Raw genomic sequence first — 27,427 nt, 5'->3', positions numbered from 1 at the left:
GGTACTACACGATGTTTTATGGCTCTTTTCTCTTACTTTTTCTTGCCACATTCCCAGTGCAGCAGAAGTCTTCTATTTCTTGGTGACTTTGGTAGCTAGCAGAATGTAAAGAACTGGAACTGAAGTAAAGATTGAAATGCTGATAATGCAGCACACTGGAGCAGAAGGTGGCATGGTTATTAGCATTGTTTATCAACAACATTTACCAAAGTGCAGCTATTACTGCCTTTTATCAAAAGCTCTGAGTTTTCCTCTGGCCTACACTAGGCCACAACAAATGTTTACTGCCTTAGGTGACTATTGTCAGGCTTATATTGAAAAATTAGTGGCAGAAACAGAGAATGTTGTTTAAGTCTTCCCCTTTTTCCAATTAGGATTCATTAAAAATTATATTGGCTGACGACATGATTTTATGTATAAGATTTACTGGATTAATGCACATTATTCCCTTGTAAAGAAATGTATGACTATTTGCCAGAACATTATTAATTGTAATCCATTCTATCAGATTATGTAAGCAAGAATTTAAGGTCTCAACAGTATTTATATCCATAGGCTTAAACAAGCCCTTAGAATTTGCTTCAGAATAGCTCAGCTAAAGGCAGTTCATCACTGTATTGTGATGAATACACTGACGGGTATTTCTGGCTATTGTCACTTACCCTCTGTCAGTCTTCACTTTTTCAGCGTGTGCTTGTCCTAGAAAGTGCTGTCCTCCAACTAAACATTAATGTTTGGATTGCCTTATGCATTGCAGTCTACCATTGCCCCACAGACAAAACACATTCAAGAAAATGTTTCCTTGGTGCTTGTCTGGTTCACACTTTACCCCTGTTCAGGTTAGGTATCATTACTTGACTTTGCAGGCAACCTGGCCTCCTGAAGCCATTTCTTGCCAAGGACTCCCATTAAAATAGTGCTAAGAGCTGATTTGCTTGTATCATAGGTGACTGCAATGAACTTTTGACAGATTCAGTGAAAGCTTGATGAATCTATCTTGCTGTCAGTCCCCATGTCTGCAAAATCCAGGTCTTCTTTTGTTGTACTGCAGTTAATCCTTTCTTGGTCAAAACCAAAAAACAGTCAGAAATGAAATCAGAAAACGGAAAAGAGCAATATGCAGCCAGGGAAGAAAGAAAGAGATGTATCCTGTAGCATTAGAAAGGTTCTTTTTTTAACTGAGTTGTTCTTCAGAACCTGCATTTAACATAGTTTGTGCTGATGATATGAGCAGGTGCTAAACCTTCCTGAGCATGTATGTGGTGGACTTGCTGGCCAGGGAGCAGTGTCCCAGTCTTGAAGTCCTTAGCTTTTATCTGTGCAAAAATTCCATTAGAATTCCTGAAGGTACAGCCCAAACAAAAAATTAGTAGAAACTGCAGGAGCAGAACTTGTAATTTTGTGTGCTCATACAGATGATTCACTTGCTTTTAAAGTTCTCCAGGGAATGTGTTGGTCAGATGGGAAAGCTAAAATGGAAATGACAACAGAGCATGAAAGCACCTCCTGTTTGAGCTGAAGAGGCTGCTTCCAGTCACAGTTTATCCTAGATTGGCTCCTTTTATTTATAATCGTGATGTGAATTTCACTATCTACTGTGTTAGGCCCTTTTTGACCAGTGCTGCTGAGGCTGAATGAAATCAATGCTGCTTTATCTGAATTACCATCATCTAATTACTCTCCTTGATAATCTGTTTCAGTTTTGCTGTCTCACCAGGATTGGTATCCCTTTCTACTACCAGATCAACCCAAAATTAACATAAAAATATCATTAGATTAATTTCTACATTATTTAGTGTGGTTTATATATGCATTATTTTATGTGCCAGTGGTGGTCCATGAGTGGACTGAAAGATAGACATACCCCATTATACTGCCAGAATGCCTTACAGAACATGGCAACCATTAGCAATACAACAGATTGCAAACCAATATTTCCTGTAAAAATAAATGTTATCAATTAGAGATGCATCTAGGGAGTTAATTATTACACAGTTTCAATATACAAAGAGGCAAGAGCACCTTTATCAGGAGTGCTGGCTGGAGGAGGTGCTGGCTTCTATAGATATAGCTGTTTCAAAAAATCCTAGTGAATTCAGTAAGGAGACTGAATACCCAGTTGTTAACCCATTTTTTCCATTGTTCACCCTTGATGAATGTGCTTGACCTTGATTCATCTGAGGAAAATGATGATGATAAAAATATCATTCAGAAAGAAGGAGCAGAACTGCTTACTGTAAAAGATCTACTCGGGACACGCTGTCTCATCATTGACTTTATGGAGATTTTCCAGAAGAATGATCTATACTGAAAAGAAGCCAATCCTCCAGCTGATGATCTTGATGAACCTGCTTCTGCCCCTTGATTACAGCACAAACCTGACCTGTATGTTTAGTTGGTAGGTATCATGTAAGTCCCTGCATATACCCCTCTGGATTCCATTAATTCTTCCAGAGGAAATTGCTTTGCTGTCTACCAAACTCAAATGCATCATCTCTGAGACCGATAACTGTGAGAAGAGACTGCTATGAAATGATCAGTCACAGATGTCTGAAAACACAGAGCAGTAACAGATAGCAGCACTGTTGCCATTCTCCCTTTTGCAATACTAGGCTTTCAGACATAAAATGGAGAAGAATAAGAAATCACGGAAAGAAGAAATCACTGACTTCGTTAACTGTTATTTCATTAAGATTCTGTTTTGGTTTTACTCTGCAGTTATGCCATCATTTTACTAGAAATTGCCACAAGAAATGACCCTATGCCAGTAAGTAAAGATAAAGTTTGAAGCTTGCATGATGACTTTTATGCTGTTTCTGCTGAAGATACAAACCAAACTTTGAGTAACTGCATCTTTGATTTGTTTTTTGAGCATGCATTTTCCTCTTGATTTTGTGGGTGCAAGTTCAGTTTGAAAGGAACATGCAATCAGGGCTTCCTCATGCATCTACCAGTATTCCCTTCAGGACCCTGAAGAAGAGTGTATGACAAAAAACAGTATAGCTCCAGAACTGCCTGTTGGTTAGCTCTGTAAAGCTTAATGACAGCGGGGTGGAGAGGGAACGTATGCCATAACATCCTCTGTCTTCTCCTGTTGTTTCTTCTCTTTCCTGCCATGCATCAGCACTTTCAGTGGAGTCTTGCAGTGATAAGAATGTGCTAGAAGAGCAAGTAAACTGCCATCTATAAGGAAAATGTCATCTTTGCACATGTCCTGTGATCAGTGCTAAATAGCAAACAGAAAAAATGGACCTTAAAATTGAAACCAGATATTCTGGATATGTAACTATGTTCTGTCTCAAAAATTTGCTTAACAAGATCTCTAACGATGAAGATCTGAAGCTGCCATCCTTCCATTTCTGACAGCTTACGATAATAGACCAGTATAGGCCTTGTGATTTCCCAAAAGTTTCCCAATACCTTACCAGTTTTTCATTTGTTTCAAAAGCTGTTTGCCTCATATAAACACTGAGATTAAACTATTTTAACCATGAAAAAGCTTTTAGACAAAGCCACCCAGTTTAGACTGGGTTATATCCCAGTTTGTTATTTTTTTTCTTGTACTCTCAGCTGATCTGGAAGTGGTAGGGAAGACATCATAAAAGTAGTTGTGATTGTAGTAACATATTTTCAATGGGTGGTATGAAAAACACAACACTTGTTTCAACATTTTCCAATACCTTTTACACTAGAAAGATGATGTGCATACAGCTGAATATTCCTGGTGCCCACCTCTGGCGGAATTAATTTCAGGAAAGGCTGAGAATTCTTGCCCATGTCCCACAGATTACATAGAGGTGAGTAAGAGACAATGTTGTGTACAAAAGTTTGCAACTGAAGTGAATTTAAGGCATGTCACAGAAGTTTTATGGTAATATTAACTTTGATGAATGTAAACAACTCAGAAATCAAGAAGTATATCTCAAACAAGGCGCAATGAAATGCTTTAACATCCTTAATAAAAAAAACTGTCATTCTGACAAATTGAAAGTTTCAGCTGTCCCCTTAAACTGTCAGTGTATTAAATGATGCTTTCAATAGTTGATTTTTGTGCATTTTCACTTTATTATAAAGTGTTGAGTTCCATACATATTTTATATTATTAATATCTATTTAGCTTACTGGCAAAGGACTTTCAAATACTGAAGTATGTATCTCAGGCAAAGTACGAGTTTGGTTTGATTCTCATGCATGAGATCTATGTGTTCAGTAATAAAGTACATCTCCTTCCAGTTCAATTAAATCAGAACAGAATAAGATTGTGGCATCCTTATTTCAGCTAAAGAGCTGTATAATTCACATTTGGTGGTTTGTAGCAACCCAAATGCAACAAACCTCATAAGCAGCACTGGATGTTAGTCAGGAGTTAACATTCTTAAGAAGTAGTTGAGTTTTTAATCTTCTGTGAATTTTGTGTACAGACAAATTCTCTGAAGACAGTACGTGACTCTAACAGCATAATACTGTCTTAAAACACAAGACAAGAGCTTAAGCAGTGTTTGGCAGAAGGAGCGTGAGCATCTAATTAATGATTTCCCACAGCAGCAGTTTCATGAACTAATACCCTTTGTTCAGCCTGAATCAGTATAACTCTGCCACTTTTCATCAGCTGCAGATAGGGTTTCTGCATGCACGGTTTGCACTGAGAAAATAGTAGTATTAATTAGAAACACTGCCTATGCTTGGGATGACAAAGGGCTGTTTGCTTTTCTCACTCTCTTTCCCTGCTGCAGTTAATCAGAAGGTGCAGAAAATATAATCCAGCCCAAAGGCCTACATTTGAACAAGTCAAGAAAATGTTGTACAAGATGAATCCTAATAAAGTTAGCCCTGTTGACATGATGATGACTCTGGTAAATTTAGTTTTTTAATCTAATCCAAGTCAATATGCTCCCTTGCAATTAACTTTCACCTCTATCCTTCAGGTTTGTTTTTTAATCTCATACCCCTTGTTTGGTAAGAAATTCCACAGTCTTTCATTCAGCCCTGGTGGGCTGATTGTAGCTGCAGTTCTGCTTGAGACCCAGCTTTCCTTCTCATTCCATTTCTGTCAGTTTTTCTTAACTTTCTTCTCTTCTTTGTGGCTCAACATTCTTGTTTCTTCAGTCAAGTGTTGTTTGTTTTTTAATGCACTCACAGTTAACCACATGCCCCTTTTCCAGTGGCTTGGTGGTGTTCTCACAGTACTGGGGGTATAGAATCTGTGCATGCCACAACTGGCATGTTTACAGATGCATTCTGAGCAGAGCATCTTAAGCCCATCAGCAGAGAAAAGATGCTTCTGCCTCCACAGGCTGTTGCCTCACACAGAGCAAGGATGCAAAAAGCATAGCATAGCATAGCAGGATAGTTTATGAAACAGCATTGTGACCTTTTGATAAAGGAGTGAGAGTCAGATACCTTTGGTTTTGGTAATATATTTTAATTTATATCTGCAGCTTGGTGTCTACATTGGGTTTGATCCCTAATGTTTACATAGACTTTGAAAAGTCTGGAATTGGCTTCTGCCCTCTTACATGTAAGCAACTATCTTATATACAGAACCGTAAATTTTCCTAGGGAGAAATCTGGTCTTTGGATTCTGTAAGAAAAAATTAGTTATCTGAGACCTGAGCCTTTGCTTATCTGAACGTTTTCAAAGCAGAATCATTCAAATGCTTAAATCCTATCCAATTACGAACCTGTTTCAGTAAAAGGATTACTTTATGCAATTCTCTATGTTATTTAGATGGAGAAATACAGCAAACATCTGGAGATACTGGTTTCTGAGAGAACCCAGGATTTAATGCATGAAAAACAGAAGACTGATCGTCTGTTGTATAGTAAGTTATATAACAAAACTACTGTATATTCTCAATAATAATTTGATTGTCTAATTACAAACAGGAGCCCTTTGATAGGTGATTATTTAATAGATAACATTTAGTTGGCAATGAATTAATATACTTGTTCCTTGCAAAACTGGAAAGATATTTAGCAACTTTTTATATTTTCCCCCTGAAAATCAATGCACTCTGAATGGCTCCAGAATCTGTAGTGCTCTCACTTTGATCTTGCTTGGCAGTCCTCAATAGTTATAAACATTAGGGAACTGCTTTTGGACTGACGTTACTTCTGATGGCAGTGTATCTTCCGGAATTCCACAAGAAAAAAGGTATAAAGGAACAGGTATAACACATTAGAGAGAAAAAGGACTTGCACTGTAAACGTGCAAGATAGGTGAAATAAAGATAAAAAAAAGTCAGAGAAGAGGTAGTAAACAAATCTAACACAGGAAAAAACAGTAACACAGAGTTGACAGAAAAGGAGTTAGTAATATCCCAAGTCACACTATTAGAATCCCACCTTACTCTGGCTTGGAATGTATAAATATTGGTTTGTTTGTACTGAAAGTTATGGGTCATCTGAAAAATCTGGACTTTTTATCAGTGAGATTTACTGTAAATTCTAACATTACAGCAAAGAAGATTTTTGAAGCTAAAGAGTGCTTTCACCTTCAGAATATTTCACATTTATGAACATTGCTTTTATACCTCTAAACAAACATGTTCTCTTTCTTGTGTGCTTTTATCCATGTCAAAAGAGTAACAATGCTCTGTTTTCTACAACAGGTATGTTGCCAAAGCAAGTAGCAGATGATCTCAGGCAGGGAAAACATGCACAAGCTCAAAGTTACTTAAGTGCCACCATTTTTTTCAGGTAAACAAAAATGAAAGATAGGATTACAACTGTCTTACTAAGAAACTTCTAGGATCCTAGTGAGGGTGAAGTTCCTAATGAAGTACAAGCTTTCTATCTAAACTGCCATTTATCATACCAGGTAGCAACATCTGACTCTGCAAACCAGTGTCTTTCAATATTCTCATGCCTCTCCATTTTTCCTTATAATTAGTTAAATTAAAAATGAGGTTACTGTGGAGCTCTAACACACAACAACACATCACTCTATGTGTGTTACACACATTTGCATGTATGTGTCATAAGCAGGCCTGAGTAAAGGTTCCAGCATTTAGCTGTGAAGGAAAATTGTCTATCCTTAGAGTCCACATGGACTTAGTCTTTGACCTGTTAAGTGTGCATGAAGCAACGTATAAATTGCATGTCTTCACTTGTCATAAATGGACAGATATTAAGTTCCCTTTTTTCATTTGTACATAACCCAAAATTGAAGACAACTTAGTTTATGGCGGAGTCTAGCTGTAGAAAATGGTTTGTTGCATTGGTGAGCAAAAAGGCTTAGATCAGTCAGTCCTGTTAAATGGAAGAAGTCTGTTTTCAGTTTAAGTAAATGTCTGAATACAAAATGATTCTTTAAGTTACTTGCAAAAAAGAAGGTTGAGGCAGTTCCACTGAGAAATTATTGCTATGTGTTTAGGATCACCAATCTGCAACAGTTAAGACAGTGGATGAGTATGTTCTTTCTGTTGTGTTTTAACAGTGACATTGTTGGTTTCACTCAGCTGTCCAGCAGCAGCACACCTTATGAAGTGGTAGATCTCTTGAACAAGCTTTACACCACTTTTGATGAAATCATAGATAACTATGATGTCTATAAGGTGGAGACAATAGGAGATGCCTGTAAGTTCCTGGAGTGGTGGACAATGATGGTGCATGGGTATTTCATCAGGATAGGGACTGACTTGATGACAAGGAAGAAGAGATGAATGAAATTTGGAAAGCTTATTATGAATGGGAAGACAACACAAAACAATTAGGGGTGATGTCCTAGCAAAGTCCTAGCAAAATTTAGGAACATTTTCCTGCCTACCTTTCATAATTTCTACAATTGAAGGATATTGTGGATGAGACAAACAAATTGAGTAAACTACTGCTTTTTATTTTTTTTATTTGATTATTTTATTTTGGTTTTTTTGATTCCTGTTACCTGTAAGGTCTGACTTTAAACCTTGGCAACAGATTAATCCCAGTTAGCAACGTCTGTTTCACAAGAACACAGCTGAAAAATTTGCCTTCTACATGACAGCACAGATGTCATTCCATAAGCTTTATTATCTGTCTTTTTTGCAAAGACCATGACAAACCTCTCTCCTAATACTCTGTAAGGGCTTGGATGCCTCTTTTTTTTTTTTTTTTTTTTTTTTTTTCAAATGGCTTTCAATTTGTTTCCATAGGAATCTGCTGGGGATTAAAACTAAGTTCCATCCAACACCTAGCAGAATTTAGCAGGACTTTTGGATGGAACAGGAAATTCTGTAAGATGTGGGAAAAAACCCTGATTTTTTTTCCTGTTGCATGGTTAAGCACATTCTGAAGCATAGAATTCCTGAACAAATGCACCCAAGGGATCCTGAAGAAACCTGCCTCTTGTCCTACACAGTAGAAGTCAGTGCAGAAAGCATAGCACAATGCCTAGTGGGAATCATTATCTGTCTTTATAATATCTACCCAAAGACAAAAGCCACTTTTCCACTACCTGTCCCACTTCAAGAACCCTCAGTGGAAGGGGGGAGGAAGAAAAAGGCAGGAGGGAATAAATCTTATGGAAAATTAAGAAGGAAATCCAACATTTTATAGAGGTAGGGTAATTACACATATGAGCTATTGCCCTATCCTTCATTTGTTTCTGGTTTTCTCTGCTCAGCAGGCACAACTGTGCTGCAGGATATGAAGGAAAAGGGCTTTGTTTTTTCTAACTTAGGCAGCATCCTTTGGTAAATGCATATGTAATGCTGAAGGTTAACACAGTTGCATTGTTGTGTTAAGATATGGTGGTATCAGGAGTACCCAAAGAGAATGGGATCCTTCATGCTGGTGAGATTGCAAGCATGGCTTTAGACCTTCTGGACGTCTGCAAGACTTTTAAGATCCCACACAAGCCCAACACCCTCCTAAAGATAAGAGCAGGAATCCATTCAGGTATGTTGAGAGGGCTGCAAGAGTCCTTCTCTGGTTTAACAAATGTTCCTGTAGTGGCATTTCCTCTCTATTAAAAATGAAGTTGATTTCTGGACATGGGGTGAAACACCTCGCAGAAGTCATCCCAACAGAATATTGGATACCTGGAATAATGGGAACACAATGTGGAATACAACATTGGAAACACTAAATACCCCCAGTGTATTTGCTGATATGAGTGAGGACTGCCGTTCTGTGTCTGTTGTCCTTTTCAGCTGTTCTCTAAACAGTGAGTTGCTTCTTGGCTCTTTGATCTAGCCTTCACTCTCGGACTCCCAGCTCCCTGACCTAAACTGATGTGTGGCTGCAGCTCCTTCTTGACAGCCAGCCAGAGTGGGACATGTGCATTGCTCAGCACCTGCAAATTAAGCAGCTTACATTGTCTCAGAAAGAGAGCATATCTTCTGTATTTTAATGGGGCTGACATGAAGGAATCAAAATGCTCATTTTCTGCCTTCAGCAGGGACAGGTTACTTCCTGGTCTTGTTCACCATGTGTGTGGTGAGCACTGTATGCATAGTTCCTGTTGGCAGCGTTCCCATCTCACTGCTCCTCAAAACGTTCTATTGTCATGTTGAAACATGATTCCGCAGATGCCTTAATTCATGCACACTTCCTCCGTCCCATCATCACTTCCCCCATCATTCTCCTTTGAGGCCGTTTTGCAATTTCCTCCATGCTCTGGAAGCCATCTGTCATTGTGTAAAACAATACTGACAACCAGTCTCTTGTTAATGAACGAGATAAAAGGTAATGTAGGAAGCCGCTATGAGGCTGTATGACTGACTATGTGATGGTAAACCACAAAATATCTTGTTTTCTTTTCTTTAACAGGGGCAGTTGTAGCTGGAGTTGTTGGGACCAAAATGCCACGGTATTGTTTATTTGGAGATACTGTGAACACAGCTTCCAGGATGGAATCCACCAGTGAAGGTAACAAGGAACAAACTGCAGATGTGGTTTTGACTATCCCTTAATGAGCTCTGAAAAAATGTTATGCGGAGTCCTGTCCTGTTTAAATGACTGCAGATCCTCTCAGGAGGCTGTTGACTTCTGGGTCCAATCTGCCTACGGGCAAATCATGCCAGTGATACTCACTACAATCTTTGTAACAAGGTTCCCTCATTCCCCAAGTCTCAGAGAGGGATTTTCATGGTTTTGAAGTTTTCTACAATAAAAAAGGATATGAATCAGATAAAATAAGAGATAAGTGGATATGTTCACTGTTTCTATTCATTCCTGGCACCCAGACAAATATTCTCATGACTCCTCTTTTTCACTGATAACTTTCTTTAACGAAGAGTACAAGAGGTGGTAGGACACCATGGGAGCTGTAAGTGCCTTTAAGCAGCATAAAGATGATATATATATGTCCTCCAGCAAAGAGATTAGACATAAATCTCTAGAGATTAAATCATGGAGATGTCCTCCCTTTCACTTCTTCCCAGGAGATAACAGAGCTCCATGTTTAGTTAGCAAGCTTCATATTTAGCCTGTATGAGCATTTGAACCTCAACTTCTGAAATACTTTAGCCTGATCTACAAGAACTGGGGAAATAAATAAATAAAAAAAAAGAAGAAGGGGGGGGGTGGGGTGGGGAAGAAAGCTTCAAGGTCAAACAACCTTTATGGCTTGTTTTTGTTTCTTTCATTCATGAAATGAAGCTGCATAGTTTTATGGCTCACATTGCAATGCTTTGTAAATTGATTTGAATTAGACAAAATCTAAGGTGTGTTTTCAAGTTTAATTTAATGATAAAAAGTGATGTTTTCAACATCTATCATGATCCACTAAAAACAGGCCAGAAAAGCAGAATGGTCCTACATGACAGATGTGAAGGTTTAGCCTAAGGGTTTGAGAATCAGCCAGGATCTACTCCTTCTCACTGTTCTATACATTTTTCAAAAGCAAACGCTAGACTGAATGGAACACACATAACTTAGTTTTCTGTCAGTGTCCCAGAAAACTCCTTTCCTCCTCCTCCTCCTCCTCCTCCTCCTCCTCCTTTCAGGGTCCCTGTGTCATCTCATCTGAACTGTTGTAGAACTAATGCCTTCAAAATCTGCTTCCATCTTTCTTCACATATCCTTTTCTGTTCTGTATGTCAGTCTGGTTTTCCTATGGCACATCAACACTATAAACTTACATACAAAGACAGAGTTTTTTATCTTTTAAGTCTTTCTTCTACCTCCTTCTTTCTCCAGCAACATAAGCCTGAGGATCTCATTACATTAATATGTTTTAACCCTAAGATGATAACTTTAAAATAAATAAATTAATTAATAGCAATGTAAATTAAAATTGCTATCAGCTGGAATCTGAGTGCTAGTGTCTTGTTCCCAAGATGGGATCACTAGATGACCAGTTAAGATACCAATATGTACTGGAAAGAATATTTCAGAGATATGTACCTCAATATGTGGAAACATTCATTTCCTGGTGAACAGGTGTCAGGTTTTTTGAGACTTCCAATAAAAAACATTTAAACAAACAAAACCAAGGTGTATATTACAAAACTATCATTTTCTGCTATAAGAAAAATAAGTATGAAAATCTTAGCCAGTTCTGCTGCTATAATCTCAGATCTTTTTCAAGGCAACAAAATGATTTAATCTGTGTTGCAGAATTCTAAAGGCAAAAAAAAAAAAAAAACCCAAAAAACACACCAAGGTTTTTTTGGAATTTTGGCAAAAATTTGCTTCTGGCAAAAGTAGGAGTATTCAGAATTTGTCCTATTTGTCCTCCTCCTTGGTCTTTCCTCCATCATTTGGAAAAGGCAAGACAGCCAGGGTTTACATGACAATAAATGCTCAACTAAGGAAACATCACATTCCAAAAAAAAAAAAAAAAAGATAGTGGAATTATGGTAATGTGGTCTCTTCATCATGTTTTTATTTACAGGTTTGGAGGCAGAGCAAGGATGGTAGTTTCTTTAGAGTTTGCTGAAAACTATTTGCGAAGAAATTGCTAGTTCTTTATTGACCAGGAGGTAGAACTATATGTGGTATTCTTCCCAAGATGAAAAGCGTGCTTATCAGTAACTCCAGCCAGGAAGCTATGAAGAGTAGACAAATAATATTAGATGCAGGATGTGAAGAGCAGTGTTTGTTGACAGCCACCTATTTGTCCTGAGATGCTCTCAGAGAGAGATCAGGATACTGGAGCCTGAGTGCTATCATTCCAAGTAACAGAGGAATGACAGCAAAAACATGAAAAAAGCAAGGGGGGCTTCATTAATGACTCTTGATGTCTTTAGCACATAGAGGGGGATGGGTCTGTGTTAGATGTTTAAATTGTTACCAGATGACAGTTGTCTCTTTCCAGCTCTCAAAATACAGTGCAGTTCAAGTGCGTACCAGCTGTTGGAGCAGATTGGAGAGTACGTGTTAGTATGCCGCGGGAATTTACAAGTCAAGGTGTGTACGTAACATTTATACTCAGCTTTTCAGAAAGGAGAGTGTGAAAGAACTCTGGAGTCCCTGAATTTTAGCCCATGCAGTCCTCTATTTCTGAGTCCTTGCATTAAACTGTTTCCTGTCCCTGAAGAGAGCAGGCTTAAGTTTCAAACCAGGACCAATTCCATGCGCTCATTCACAGGACAGCCCTGGTAATTCAGAGATGAAGGACCTAGTCAAACTTGGAAGTTGTGTGTGGCATGTCACTTTGTCATAACGGCTTGAAGTCAAAAAAGATCATTCAGAGACATCATAAAACATCGTGAGAGTTCAGGACTAACATACCTCTGGACGCAGTTTTGGATGGGACTACAAAGAAAAATTTTAATCGATAGTGCTGCTACTGTCTTTTAAGAAAAAGTTTTATGCCTCAGTTCTCCTGTATGTAAAATGGCTGACAGGCACATCAGTCTCTTTTTGGGACTTGCTTTGAGTTGTAATAAAAAGATTATTATTACAAAAGTGATGCATAGTATTATAACCCCATGACTCATTTTCTTCCTTAGGGGAAAGGAGACATGGTAACATACTGGCTTGAAGGTAAGAAAGCCTCTGCCACCCAGAAGACAGTCACCAGCACTTCTGTGATGCTTCAAGACCCCAACAGAGCTCTGTTTAGTTTGCTACCAGGTGTTCTTCCCAGTGACCCTCTCTCAAGTCCTGCTTACTAGCCACTCGCTACCTCCTGTTAGTCTGTTAGGTCATCCTGCTGAATTAGAAAGTAAGAAAAGAAATAGTCCGCCCCTTTGGCCTTGGAGATGTATTTGCTCAGATTTTATTTACAAGTATTGCTTTCCCATCAGTGGCAGGAAAAATACAAAAAAAGCAAAAACTCGTCTTGAGAAATTATATAGAAGACAGACCCACCAGACACTAGGGCCGAAGGTAGCTCCCAGCATTACTTGTTGGTTTGGATCTGCTGGGTAATCCCCTGCCAGAAGCCTCCATCACCTCAAAACCAGCTGGCTGGACATTCCAGCCTGTAAGCTTCTCCCACAGGAAAGAAGGAAGCAGTGTAGGGCTGCTATTCAGCGGAATGATAAACCTTGCGGCTGTGACTGGTTTCGTGCTATGAAAGGGAAAAATGAGATGTGTATTGTGTTAGAGAGCAAGGCCCACTGAAAGAGGAGGATGAAGCAGTGCTGTCATAGTGGGTACAAATTGAAATGAGAATTTGTGCTCCTGCTTCCATGTCATCTCCATTGCCTGGAGCAGAGAGAAAAGAATTAAGAAGAAAGGCCGGAGTATTTCCGTAGAGTCAACACTTAGTGACGCCTGCCATCATGGTACAGAGATCTGAATGTCTTGGGAGAGAAATGAAAGACATTGCACACTGTTGTTAAGCAGAAGAGAGTCCATTTCAGCTGCTCTTTGCCTGCTCTGGTTTTTCTCTGAAAAAAAGCTCCTAACGTTGGCTTACGTTATGGAGTTGCTTTGACTAAAGTGGCAGTGAACCTACTGTAGCTGGTGAGCTGTCTGACTGCAAAATCAGGCAGCTCTCTGAGTCACTCTGTAATTTAGGACACAGTTTGGAAAAGGTCATTCCTGAGCAAGCATTTCCTGTAAAGAGAGACCCAGCACTACACATGTAGTGATCTGTTGATGAGCATGGATCTATAAGCATTGCTGGTGTTGACTTTCTTTAAAGACAAAGCATATATACAGTGGACCCTGTTTATACTTTTTAGTGGTTTATTTACAGCAATACATAAACTTTCAGGGCTAATCTATTTTGAAGAGTTTAGCCAGGTCCAGCCGAATTGATTAACACACGGTCCAACAGAATTAGTTATGTGAAATGCAGGAAGGAAGGATACCAAGAGTCACAGCAGTTCCACCATAATGTGAACTGGACTGGCCAAAGCTAAGTGGGAAGAGATGGAAAGGAAGTACTATGAGTAACAAAGTACCATCTGCTCCTCCTTATTCTGCTTCTTTATCCTCCATCCTGTACCCGATCCTAGGTATGAGTACAGAAGCACACATGCACATGCAGTTTTTCTGGTATAAATTTGTGCATCTTAAACAAGCAGCTGATGAGTTAGTTGTCCATGTTCCCATGTAGCTAGCATAATTTTGATGCTGAATATGTGCTGTGTGATAGTAATAGAGAGTCACAGTATAGTCCTTCTTTAGCTTCTGTGCAAAGTAAATGCAGTGGTAATGTTAGATTTTTCAGAGGTGCCTAACAGAGATTAGAAAGCTAAATCCTTCCAAATTATGGAAGACTTACTTGAAATCCACAGAAAAATATAGAACATTCTGAGTGAAATTCTGTCTCAGAAGTCTGTGGGAATACTGCCACTTGAATGGAACCAGAACCTCAGCAAGGGACATAGAGCTGATCTTGACACTTGAGACCCCAAGACAGAGCCCAGCCGAATTCTTTAAAATTAAAATTTTTAATTGGTTTCACATTCCTTCCTGATCTTAAAAGATTCCTTTCACTATTTTTGAGTTTCATGTTAGTATATGGTACAGTACAGTTAACTTATTTGTAATCTTAGCAAAATTAAGCTTTTAGTTCTCCAGAGCCCAGAGGTGTTGTTAAATACTATCATTTCCCTTATTCAAATCTGACCTAGATATTGTGAAACTCTCTGTTCTATTATAGTGCTGCATGATATATATTTTACATTATACTTTTAATGAGTTAGCATTTTTTAAATTTTTATTAGAAAGGTGCATGTCATATGATCTTTTATCAAATGTCAATGTGAAAGCATGAGCTTTGTTATGTTTATCTGTAGCAGTACAGTTTATCTGTACAGTTTTAATCCTTCTGCTGTATTTTAATGTTGGTTTTAGAATTAAAAGCTTTAAAATGAGTGTCTTCTGAGTTTAAAGTCTTCTGAACAGAAATGAGTGATGAGTGACCATTTGCAAGCTTGTTTGATTGACAGCCTTCACCACTGACATGTGCTTGGCTAGTATTCAAATTCTGCTGAAGACAGTAGAGAGAGTCATGTTGACTTCAAAAGGCTTAGAAACTGGTGGTTATCTACAAAAAAAAGTACAGCTTGAAGAAAACCATTGTCAGCCTACCTCTCTGTTTTGCTGTTATCTTTTGATCCTTTTGAATCAGATTATTTTCTAAGGACCGTTGAATCTGCAGTATCTCTCCTGAGGTTTCAAGCAATAGTCCTTAGTAATGTCAGTTTTAGAAATACAGGGTAATGAATGTTACAGATGCAAACAGAAGACAGAAGTGTCCTCAGTTGATGGGCGAGTATTTAAGATCTATCTCAGACATTTTGACAGATGTAGTCAATGGCTACTGCTGTATTTCATTGTCAACTACTGATGCAACAGGCAAATTTTGGGAACATGAGCTCTACTTGGTTACACAGATTTTTACTAGAAGTTACTTACAATGCAGCCATCATTAGAGACTGTATGACACAGCAAATTCAGCAAAGGTGGTTGCAGAATAAACCCTGTGAGATACGCTTTGCTTTCACGTCCTGGGAATGGCACAGACGCAGAGATCATTTTTTTCTGTATTGTTGTGCCCAAGCAGACATACCCATGTGTAATAATATATATAGTATAGAGAGAATTATGTATTCTTATATATGTAAAACATGTCTGGCTAGAAATATAACTGTATGGGGAGAGGCTAGTGCAAATCAATACCCAGTATACAGACATAAAATCGTTGACAATTGTTGCCTCAGCTTTGAACAATGCAAGCATCAGGTTCTGCTCTGCACAGAAATTCATGTACAAGGACAGGTGGTCTTCATAGCACCTGCAAACCAAAATGCTGTCCCATTTCACCACTCTCAATCTGTATCTTTTGTGGGGCAGCACTTGTGACTGATGTTACTGCGAATTCAGATCTCCAGAAAGTACTGTCATTAGCTCCTGGTGTCTTTTACTGCCCAGGAAATGTGTAAAGGAAGCTTATTGTGGCTGACACTGTACTGCTGACCAAAGTCTTGATAATCTTGCCAATGCAGGAAAGCATTCACCAGCTGGTAAAGCTGAAGCATGATAACCAGCATGGTGCCCATCTGTGAGATGCTTTAAATCCACAGATTCACACCCCAGATGTGGAATTACTCAGCAAATCTAGCTAGTATTCTTTTCTAAAATGGCATTCTATACAGATAAATATGTGATGTGTTCCTCCTTTCCTAGGAGATTATATCCCTACCAGAAAATGGGAAAGCAATTGTAATAACAGCTGAAGAACTGAAGGCGATATGTACTTGACCGATCTTGACTTCGGTTCTTCACTCCGTGGACATTCATTGTCTATGGTTACACAAAATAATGCAGAGGATACTAATATGGTATTCATGATGTGATGTTTTTTTGGAAACATTGTGCATTTTTATTGTTGTTTATTGCAGTTCCATCTACATACAGGTGAGGATGCAGGCAGGTATATCAAATAAATCACACAATGCAACAACAGACTCATGAAAGTATTTAATTAGATTGATAAACCTTCACTATATTATTTCAGTTTGAATGTTGAGGAATAGATTGAATAACCACAATATTTTAGAAAATTCCAAAAAGTAAAAAAAACCCAACAAAATGGTTAAGGTATTTCCAGGTGTAAAACTTCCTAGATTTTATTCAAACCATTGGCATTGGAAAAAGACTGTTTTGCCACTGAAAAGTTATTCTTTATCCCCTAGACTAGGTAGCAAATGTCTTTTTTTATTAGGTTGTTATCGATATATTCAGAGGGTCTCCAGTTCCATGGTTCTTTTTGTGTAAACGGAGGAAAGTTATCTGCTTCTTCCTACAGCTAATTAGTCAAACCAGAAACAATAATTTATTTAAAGGAAAGTGAAATGAAATCAGGTGTTTCCTGCAAATAGTGCAAGGGCATAGTGTTGAGCCTGACTGTGCAGTCAGAAGATGCAGGGTCTTTTGAAGATCTGTGTATGAAGAACAGATTAGTAAGAGGTTCCCCAGCATGTAGAACATCTCTCTCCCACCCCACTCAGACTGCTAAAAGTTATCAATAGCCCTTCCATCTGAATTGACCTCAACAGTAAGTCTTTGGTTTTTTAAGTGTGCCTTTCTGGGGCTTTCCTTTCAGACCAATATAAAGGCAAGGCTACGCAAGATAATTCTGATTATTCTCCAGCTGGCTACCATCTGCTTTTCAGCTAATGAGTACTCTGTCCTCATAATTCCTGTCTGAATTTCCCCTACTTCACACCAGTCAGTGTAAAACATTGGATTGTACATTAGTACATTCTAAATTGGAATTAAAAGATAAAATCAATGGCAATCCAATGTTCCCTCCAAAGAAAATTGGGGGAAAATCCCTTTCCTCCTAATTTAAAATTTGCTAAAATGCACTTTCTGATATAGAGATATAAACCAGTCTGAAACGTGAGAAAGTGAGTTTTGTAGAATTTGTTTGTGTGCGAACCCTAATGGCTGAAACCTTCCAATGAGCATGCACAAGTTCATGATGTTATTTAGTGTCCCATAGTACACTAACCATGGTCCTTTGGTTCAGACGTGGAATTAAGCTACCCCACGTTCCATATTTGCACCTCACCTTTCCACAGCACTTTGTCTTACATGCAAATCCATCCTTTTTGGAACTAACTTCTGGTTCTGGATTGAACAGTTTCACACAATACCAAGTTCGACCTTGGAGCTCCTTTTACTCCTACACCTTTGTGAATTTTGCCCTGGATTTCAATGGCAATATGTACTTCCCAGCCACTGAATGCCAAATACAAAGCTACTGTAGCGGTATCCTTGTGTTCATGAGTCCGCATAATTGCTAATCACTGCATTTCATAGCAAAATAAAATGGTCTGAAAATAAGCGTTTTGATGAGATCTGAGAACAAATCAGTGTTCCTCGCACCAGATCTCTAGTGCATACCATTTTTTTTTTTTTTTTTTTGTAGCTTTTGCATCCTGCCTTCAGGCAGAAAACCACTCTCTGTTCCTGCCTGAGAAGCCTGTTTAGGTTAAGCTACTAAAAAGAAGCTACATGTATGGAAGAATGCACTAAACATATTGCCTGTGTGCCCAGAATATAACACACTTAATCTATCAAAGTCATGAAATACTGCCTGTGAAGCCTTTTTGGTCTCTTTCACTTTCATGAATAATACCTCTTTTTCTGTTCTTTCCTCACTACAACAAAGTAGAGAGACATATTTTCAAAGTATTTAACCCTTTTTCACTCCCGAAGTAATGAAACTGTAGGTTGAAAAAATACTAGTACTGAATCTGTCAAAACTGACCAAGGGATCAAGATTTTTACCAATAGTTTGGGGAAATGCTGAATGCAGAGCACTAGAAAACTTCAGTTCGCCATGGGCAAAGGAGCCAGGATTTCACAGTGGCTGGAATGAAACACAGTCCCGGGACATTTAAACTCTGCTTTTCCTGTTGGAAAAAAACCTGTGTCCTTAAAAAGCCACAATGGAGTTCTTCTGAGAACAATTCTCATAAAGGATGGAAGGGATTTTAAATTGCAACAATGGACTTGAGGCAGAAAATGTGGGTGAGGTGTCAGAAAGACAGAGCAGATCTCAGCAGATCTCAATATATTGCTGTGCTTGTGCATTCTGTGACCTTTTCTGACAAACGTGTAATGTATATACACCTATGCATGGTGCAGTGTTTGTAAGTAAAAACATCAAGTATAAACACTTCTGTGGGCATCTGAAACACGATAGTCAGGGCTGATCCATGCAATTGTTCTGAACAGAAAATGAACTGTGATTTAAAAACCAAATGATAGCTGGATCTCCTTGCCTGATAAAGACATAAAGGGTTTGGAATATTCCTCCACTGAGAGGACTGATAAATTATAGGTAATGCTTACTGCTGAAAGTTTGCAAAAGAGCATTAAAAATGAATTCTAGATCCATTCTCTGTGTTGTTTCTGAAGCCCAGAGATGAAAAGGCCTATAGTACCAAAGATGTAACACACCTGCAGGCAGCTGGCCTGGTAGGGGTGGCTCGTTCAGGCTTGCTGCAGAGTGGAAATGGGCTCAGCATGAGCTGCTGTGCAGCTGATGCCCCATGCTGTGTATTAAAGATGTGTTGAGAAAACTCCTCTAATCTATATAACATGAAACTCTTCTGCAAGTTTTAATATGATTGATAGTAGAAAATTACACAGAGACCTTTCAAGACTCAGAAAATCTCCCATGTCAGAAGTGCATTCTCTAGCAGTATGGCTTTGCTGGCAATGTGTTGAGATTCAAGTTTCTGAGTGCAGATTGTGCTCTGCCTTTAAATAGATCAGTCCCTAAATGCTCATGGAAACCAGGCTGCGAGTGCCTTTGAGGCCTGACAGTCACCCATGACTAACTCATCTCTACAGCACCTTTAGTGTGAAAGATATTAGATGGATACGCAAAATCCCAGGCCTCTGCTGCAAGAACTGACAATTTAGTTGGATGTCTCAACATAACAACTTCCATGGGATAGATGCAGTGTCAGATTCTACCACTCCAGCCAAGTGCAGGAGCTCACTCTGCAAACCGTCTGGTATGTGCTCTCTATGTGACTCTGCTAATGACAACGTAATAAACAGTTAGTGCTACCAGGACTGTGGAGAGGTTGGATCAGACAGGGAGGAACTGCTGGTTGAAGAGCACCAGATTTCTTCAGAACTCAAGATCAAGAATAAAACACTGGTCCTGACCTGAGTACACTCACCACTGACTCATTTGGTTCCAGGCAAAAAGGGCCAGATATTGTTTAGTGCTCTAGGAGGACAAAAGGCAATTTTCTGTTAAAGGGTAGGCAGTGATCAGCTTGGATAATTGTAAAAATGCTATGTATGACAACAGAAATAAATAAAAATTAAAAAAAACAAACCACAAAATTGTCCTGTGTACAGCTGATCTGTATAGCACATTGTTTCTTAAAAGAAGGTAAACTCCACTGTAGCACTATGCCAAATGCTATTCTAAAAATAAATCTTATCTATCCCACGAACCTTCTCTGAATGTCCAGCTCACTGGTTTTCTTCAAACACTAATATGTGCCCTGCCACCCATACGATAGGACCAAGAAATACCTGGCAATTGGTTTCAATGAGACCAGGTGTTAACCCCACAAACAGAGCTCCACTACAACTGCATGCATTGTTTGGAGCGTAGCACTGAGGAGAGAAGCAGGATTTAGACCCAGAGGTGTTTTAAAGGTAGCAAGAACAGAAAGAAGCTCTCGCCTCCAGGCCACGGCTTGGTATCACCCAAGCTGTGGCATCCTGAAGCCAAATTCAGATCCAAGACTAGAAGCTGCCTCTGAAAAGCAACGTGATTATTCCTGTTTGTTCCACAATCAGCGCTGTTCCTACAAGTTCTAGTGGCCATCAGGAGAGACCCCATCAGCTGAACAAAAATAAAGCCCCAGTAATTCTCTGGCCTGAGCATGGAGTCTACAGAAAAAGCTCGAAGCTTCTGTCATGCTGTCTTTGATCAAATAAGCAGTAGATTCCTACTGGCTAAAATATTGTGTATGAAAAAAGTGTACTTTATTTAAAAAAACAACAACCTCCCAAAAACTTTCCTTTTTAAATGGCCAAATTCTTATATTTAAAATGGCCAAAAAAACCCTATTCCCATTTATTTCTCTGCTTAACTAGAAGAAAAGAAAATAAAAATCACAGTGAGGTTTCAGAGGCAGTACTAATTTATTTCTGTAACTTCAAATTCTCACATGTTCAATAAAAAACCTCGGTGGATTATGGTGGATTAGCCTAGAAATATTGCTTAAACTTGTATTTTGTTACAAAGTCTTACCTCAGCTAAATGAATGGAGGAAGGACATTGCCTGTAAATACCAAGTTTTAAACATACATTTTGTTCTACTGTGGGAATTTTTCACTCCCGTTAAACTTTGCTTTAATACAAATACTTTCTTGGTCTTACACTAACAACGGAATAAAGCACGACTCAGATCTGCATGGCTGTATCTCAAGTCATATGTTTATCATCCCATTTTTCACTAGAGTTTGCTGTCCTGCCTTGTAAAACCCCATGTAACTTTTGACAGAGAACATCTAATCCTAGACAAAATGGAAAAAGTTGACCCCTTCCTATATATATTTGCAGAACTGTACAAATCTAGGTTCCCAGCAGGCTGACACTTTGCTTTCTTATGCAAGGCAAGCAATTGCTAACAAACCCGGCAAAGGCAGTACGCAGCTACCTGGCAGCCTGTTTTCTCATGGTGGGTCTGACCTTCAGGGATGCTCAGCACCCATGGGCACACCCTGAGACCCTTACCTGCTTCCTCTGGGAACAGAATGCAATGAAAGACCCTACTCCTCATCACGTCCATCAGCAGTATTTTAGCTGTTGGCCTCAGGGTCATGAAATAACGACTTGCCTGCATCATCAAAGAGCTGCTCTGTACATTGCAGAATAAGGTCCTGCAGTGACTAAGTCCTGCGGGAGACAATCTGCCAAACAACAGAGTGCTTTTATGTGGAAGTGGGAGTTGCGCATGTCAGGGAGAGGATCTGTTTTTGTGGAATTCCTTTGCTCAGTGGATAAAACTTAGGTTGTACAGTACCATTGCTGCAGCCCAGAGCAGCAAAGCTGCCTGTAGTCATCTATTCAGAGGCCGTACCTGACTCAAACTAACTAGTTTTTAATTTATCCTAATAGTATTCTGATGCCCCACCAAAGCCTGATCAAGGCATTAACATCTTGTTTGGTCTGAAAGAAACCAAACTGTCTCATTTAAAAAAATTGTATTTTCTCCTTCTGGAAACCTCTGCAGAGACTGGTTGTCTGTAATGATTTGATGTAAGTTTCCAAACAAATAAACTGGTGGATGCATAAAGTTTCCATTCACTTTCCAAACAACTCCATGGACAGCAAAGAATGTCTCGCTTCAGTGGAAAATTCCTTGCCACTTCCTACACATTTGAGGCTGCTACAAAAAAAAGAGAGTTTTTCTTCTTTCCTACCCTGGTAACTCAATACATTTGTCTGGTACAACTTATGGTTGACAAAAAAACCCAGCTAAGTAAGAACAGCTGTTAAGACTTCCCTCACAGAGGAATGTTTTTTGGAGTTGTGAGAGTTTAGTTATAGGAACTGGGACTTGTGAGACACTAGCAAATTACTCTATGCTTTAGTAACCATTACTCTAAGAACTTAGCCCTTAGAGCAGCTGTTTAGCATTCACATCGTATTATAGCACATCTCTGTTACCTACATAGTAGCGGCCAGATAAGGTTTTATACACATCATGGAACATGCAATTCACTGTTGGATAGAATAGCCAGGATTTTTGTCTCTGTAAGTTGCAGGCTCAGATTTTGAATGGTTAATCCTCATTACTCACTTCATATTTTTCTTGTTATGTATCCATAAGCCATGAACAAACCCATGTCAGCCAGGTCCTCTGTCCCCTCCCCCCCAGCAAAGCATGGCTCTGAGACCCCTGAGTGGACTGTAACCATTTATCAACCATAAAGAAACATCTGGCATTTTAGAAAAGGCACGTGAAAATGACATTTTCAGAAGAGTCAGATCCAGCTCTGAACACAACACATAGAATTCTATTGCCTAGGCAACTTTAGAGGTACTGAAATATATTTTTAATATCTGAGTCCACTGACATCTGCTCCTAGTATCTGCAAGAACTGTGTCATGATCACGTTGTAATCTCCTTGTCAAGTATGCCTATAGAATCCAAAAGTGTTAGCAACATTCCAATGAACTCAATACTGGTGGCGAATGAAGCTAAAACCTGTACTTTGCAGGTACTGATGATGGGTTAGCCTTTGAAAACTCCTCTGAGCCTATCTGGCTGCTAGGAGACTTTCAGAAGAGCCCGAAGGGTGAGCACATGGATTCCTTGAAGCAGAGGAGAATAAAATACTGCCAGGAAGAAAAGAGACAAATCACTTCTACGCTCCCTAACATCAGCCAGCTATTGGAGTGCATGCTGACATCTCTCAATCCCTCCCAAAATGGAGCGATGCTATTGCTAAGACCCATTCATCTATAGAGCGTGACATTCCTTTCTACATACAGCTCCAGAGTTTTGATTCAGCTCTTGGTATCAGCGGGCAGCCACTGCTCCCCTCCTGCCAGTGTGTCTATGGGCTTGGGTACAACTGGCAGCAGGAAAAAAAAATAAGAGGGAAGGGGAGAAAATCAAATTAAAATGTAATTTTTTTTCCAAGATGAAGAACTGAATTGTTTAACCTTTAAACATGCTTGTTTACTTACAGAAAGAGTATTTCAGGCACAAAAGGTCTGAGTATCAGTCACATACCAGGTTAAATTGTAATAGTATCAGGATTGTCCCATGCAGTGCAGTCAGCTATATTATCCCCTATCAAGAAGTTGAAATTGTAGGTTTTGTATACATACATATATATAAAGTATGCATCTTTCACACTATGGTCTCCTGGTCTGAGCTGACTCCAGCAGGGTTTATGTAACAACAGTATCTGTCGTAAGGGCTGTTCTCCTTGTAAGAGCAGACAATGATACTATCTTTAGGAGCAACAAAAATGTTGTCTTCAACATCAGGGCAAGCAGCGCTGTCCCTGGTGGGAGAAGAGCTCTTCCTCTCCAAGGCACTGTACATGGAGCCATCTCCCACAAACACATTCCCCGGCATCTCTGGGTAGCAGGTCTCCAGGTATCTCAGCATCTCCTCCTGCTCCACCTTTCTGATGAGACTCTTGCACTCTCCCATGGTGGTGGTGGTGGTGGTGGTGCAGATGGACACGGAGTCCTCGCCTTGCAGCACCCTCCTGTCCTTCTGGTACGCTTTCTCGGCCAGCTCATCACAACTCCCCTTGCCGGACTCCAGGTCTGAGGGGGTCCTCAGCAGCTCCATGACATCCCGGTCCTTGACTTCCTTGCAGCATGGACACTTGTTCTTGGGCCATTTGGTACAGCCGTCAGTCTTTCTGGTGAGGGCAATGGCGGCGATGCCCGGCAGGCAGATGGCCGGCCCGATGGCCAGCAGCGGGATGTCCCCCAGGGTCTCCCCCTTGATGCCAGACACGGTGAACATGAAGCCAAACACCAGGAAGACACTGACGAGAGCCACCACCAGCCCCGTCCGGGGGTTGATGTCATCGGGTCTCATGGTCCGCGCCATCCTGCCGGCGTGCGAGGGACCGCTGCCCTTGGCCGCGGCGGCCCCGGGGACAGGGGACGGGCGCTCGCCGGCAAAGTGGCTGAAGTTTCCCGGACGGTGAAGCGCGGCGGCCCCCGACGGCCGGCACCGCTCGGCTGCCCCTCGGTGGGGCCTCGGCCGGGGGCAGGGGCGGCGGCGGGGCCGGGGCCAGGAGCCGTGCTGCCTGCCGCTCCGCCGTGCGCCCCGCTCCGCCGTGCGCCCCGCTCCGCCGTGCGCCCCGCTCCGCCGTGCGCTGCGCTGGGCGGGAGCGCCCCCCCGCCGGCGTCCCCGCCGCGCCCCCTCACGCGTGACGGCGGCCACGGGCCGAGCGGCTCCAGCCCTGCGGACGGGCGAGGGTGGGGCGGGAGAGACCCGGGCGGGTTCCAGCCGCCGGCGGGCGGGGGGGCGAGTGCCGCGGGGGACACCGGCCCTTCCTCCTCCTCCTCGCCCGGCGCCGCGCAGCCCCGCAGCAGCCGAGGGTACGTGCGCCGCCCAGGCGTGCCGCGGCGCGGGGGGCTGCGGGGTCGGTGGGCGCCGGGCTTTGGGAGCTCTCGGGGGAGGCTTGGGGGGGTCCCCCCGCCTGATGGCCGCGGCGGCTTCGCTGGCAGCTGCGGCCGCTCCGGCCGGGCTCCCCTTCCCTCCTGGGCGGCGGGGAGCGAGTCCGGGGCGCCCGCGCGGACCCCGACAGGCGCCCTGCCCCGCGGCGCTGGGGACCCCCGCCCCCAAAGCCCCCGCCGCTGTGGGGCTGGGGGTTGGGGAGTAAATCCCCCGCCGGACAGAGAGCGGTCCTGTCCCAAACTCTGCTTCCCCGCGGTAGGCGCAAGCAAGTAACGAGGCTCAGGAGATGCTGTGATGCCACTGAATTTCATCCCGGAGGAGGCCCTTAGTGGTAAACCTCTCCCGGTGTTATCCCCTCCCCAAGACCCCAAGAATGAATTTAGCTTGTTGGGATGCACCACACGGGGTTCCCCTGGAAGTCTAAGGCCAGCAATAAATCGACTGTGAGGGTGGTGTTCAGCCTCTGTGATGTGATGCATATGGGTGATGGTAATTCAAAGGATGTCGCTCTATCTGAATTAATATAAGAGAGGATCTGAAATGTGTGGCAATGTGGAAACACAGGAAGAACCTTATGAGCAGCAGCATATTTGGGCAGGTAGCTTCAACATCTCATGTGCCAGTGACATAAAGGGGTAGATGCTTTTACCTGGGGCAGAGATACTGGGAGAGAAAAACGGGTGATGCCAGAAAGCATCCAAGAGAATTAAGAAAATAAAAAAGGATATTCAGAACTAAATCACTAAACTGTGGTTTCTGTAAGTTTTCCTGTTAATGTGATTCCTTTTCCTCATACTAGAAATTTGGAAAGCTCACAGAAGCCATTTTCGAAAACACACAAATACCCCTCATCTTTCAGCCAAGAAAAGGCCTGGGTTCATCCTCCCTACAGTACATCATGAACAAAGCACCTCTGTGTTCTAGATTTCCAAGGTGCCTTGCAGAGAGGAAGCCTGAGAATATCCTCTTGTTAATGGGCACAACTCCTGGACACTTTATTCATAAACAGGGTGACAAGCCTTTGCTGTCTTAATTTGAAGGAAGGGTAAGTCTGGGAACAAGTACTCGTATCAGGGAGAGGTGTTTTAAGTCGGTGGCAATGGCCTGGTTTTGAGATTAAAAATTTGTAAAAACCATGGTCATTGTTTGAACTTGTCCTCCCGAAAGTTGTCCAGTAAACCCCACATGAAGCCTCTGAGCCATTGCAGAGTGGGCTGAAATGCGAATGATTTGAACTGTTAGGAATACTTTCCACCTTGCCTAAAAAGCCTTAAAAATCAAAACCTTCCACTTAGATTTCAGCACCAGTTAACTTCTGCTTTCTTCAGCATGCAGGATTTAGCAGGGTGAGGAACAACTGTAGCATCTCAGCTCGTATTTTCTGGAGTGAGAATTTACTGCTTGTTTCCATCTGCTGTTATTCAGATATACAGCTTCTGTGTCCTCATGTTAGAATGACTAATGCCTTTTTTACCCATCTGCTAAATTCTGGTTGAAGGGAAAAACTTCAGCCAGTCTGCCCCACATAGCTAAAATGTTGTAAAGGTTATGTTATTAGCAGGGTTATCTTGGTAACTAATGCCTAGAAACTCACCATTCCTGCTCCCTGACCATCCTTCACCTCCCCTCGAACATTTGAATAGTCTTTTAAGATTTTGTGTTGTGTTGGAAACTGGGTCTTTTGCTGAAAAACTGTGTTGCTTGGGAATAGCTATTAGCTGTAGCTGTATTCATCAACGGTCCTTCAGAGAAAGTAGAACTGCATCAGTAGATGACACAGAAATGTAAATATCATTAGTGGCATCAGTGAAGGGGAAAAAATACTCTAAGAACTGAAGTACATGTCAGAAGATCTAACAGGAATAAAAATGGTCCATCAAATCTAAGCGACAGGTTTACTGAGGTGGAAGAGAGAACATCTACTTTGGAATGGAAAGCTCTTAGTGGGCAGAAAAATACTTATAGAAAATGTCAGGGCAAAGGTGGAACTAAACGCCTCCAATTTGTCCCTTTGTAAGCAGTTACCTAGACTAACAGTATGAAGATTGTATGCTTCCTGGGCCCGGGGGGTGGGGGTGGGGGGTGGGGTGGGGATAGAAAAGGGAAACCAACCACCCTATTCCAGGAAAGCATATTACATTTGTTAACATTGTTTTTCCAAGCTAGAAATCAAGAGATCAGCAAGTATCCACTTACATGATTGAGCAGCAGTGCAATGGTTGAATTTTCTATCCTGCTCATAACTAGAGAAAAGACTCCTTTGATGTGAAGCATCTCTCTGTTATGGCGCCCTACACAAGTTTGGGTTAGCTAGTGCAATGGCTGAAAATCCAAAGTATTAATCGAACAGATGATGACAGTGATCAATGATCTTTTATTGCTGTTATACA

At 41.1% G+C, this 27,427-nt stretch overlaps 2 protein-coding genes across 2 annotated transcripts in view; one reads left to right on the top strand and one right to left on the bottom strand.

The window, feature by feature from the left end:
- The window catches only part of LOC308056828 (atrial natriuretic peptide receptor 2-like), a 44,872-nt gene extending 23,961 nt beyond the window's left edge, over positions 1–20,911 (top strand). The window contains exons 14-23 of the mRNA XM_080372687.1: positions 2,719–2,767; positions 3,693–3,797; positions 4,734–4,853; positions 5,729–5,822; positions 6,612–6,699; positions 7,439–7,578; positions 8,725–8,877; positions 9,751–9,849; positions 12,242–12,333; positions 12,879–20,911. Coding sequence (XP_080228813.1) covers positions 2,719–2,767; positions 3,693–3,797; positions 4,734–4,853; positions 5,729–5,822; positions 6,612–6,699; positions 7,439–7,578; positions 8,725–8,877; positions 9,751–9,849; positions 12,242–12,333; positions 12,879–13,043 — 1,105 coding nt within the window. The 3' untranslated portion in view covers positions 13,044–20,911. The remainder of the gene's footprint in view (positions 1–2,718; positions 2,768–3,692; positions 3,798–4,733; positions 4,854–5,728; positions 5,823–6,611; positions 6,700–7,438; positions 7,579–8,724; positions 8,878–9,750; positions 9,850–12,241; positions 12,334–12,878) is intronic.
- An 81-nt stretch (positions 20,912–20,992) lies between these two features.
- TMEM215 (transmembrane protein 215) lies at positions 20,993–25,307 on the bottom strand. Its single transcript, XM_080372709.1, has one exon. The coding sequence runs from the start codon at positions 24,459–24,461 to the stop codon at positions 23,742–23,744; it is 720 nt and encodes a 239-aa protein (XP_080228835.1). The 5' UTR covers positions 24,462–25,307; the 3' UTR covers positions 20,993–23,741.
- Between the last annotated feature and the right edge of the window lie 2,120 nt (positions 25,308–27,427).

The sequence above is a fragment of the Falco punctatus genome, assembly GCF_963210335.1.
Source record: "Falco punctatus genome assembly, chromosome: Z".
In the NCBI taxonomy this organism is placed as follows: domain Eukaryota; kingdom Metazoa; phylum Chordata; class Aves; order Falconiformes; family Falconidae; genus Falco; species Falco punctatus.
This window is presented reverse-complemented; position numbering and strand designations above follow the sequence as displayed.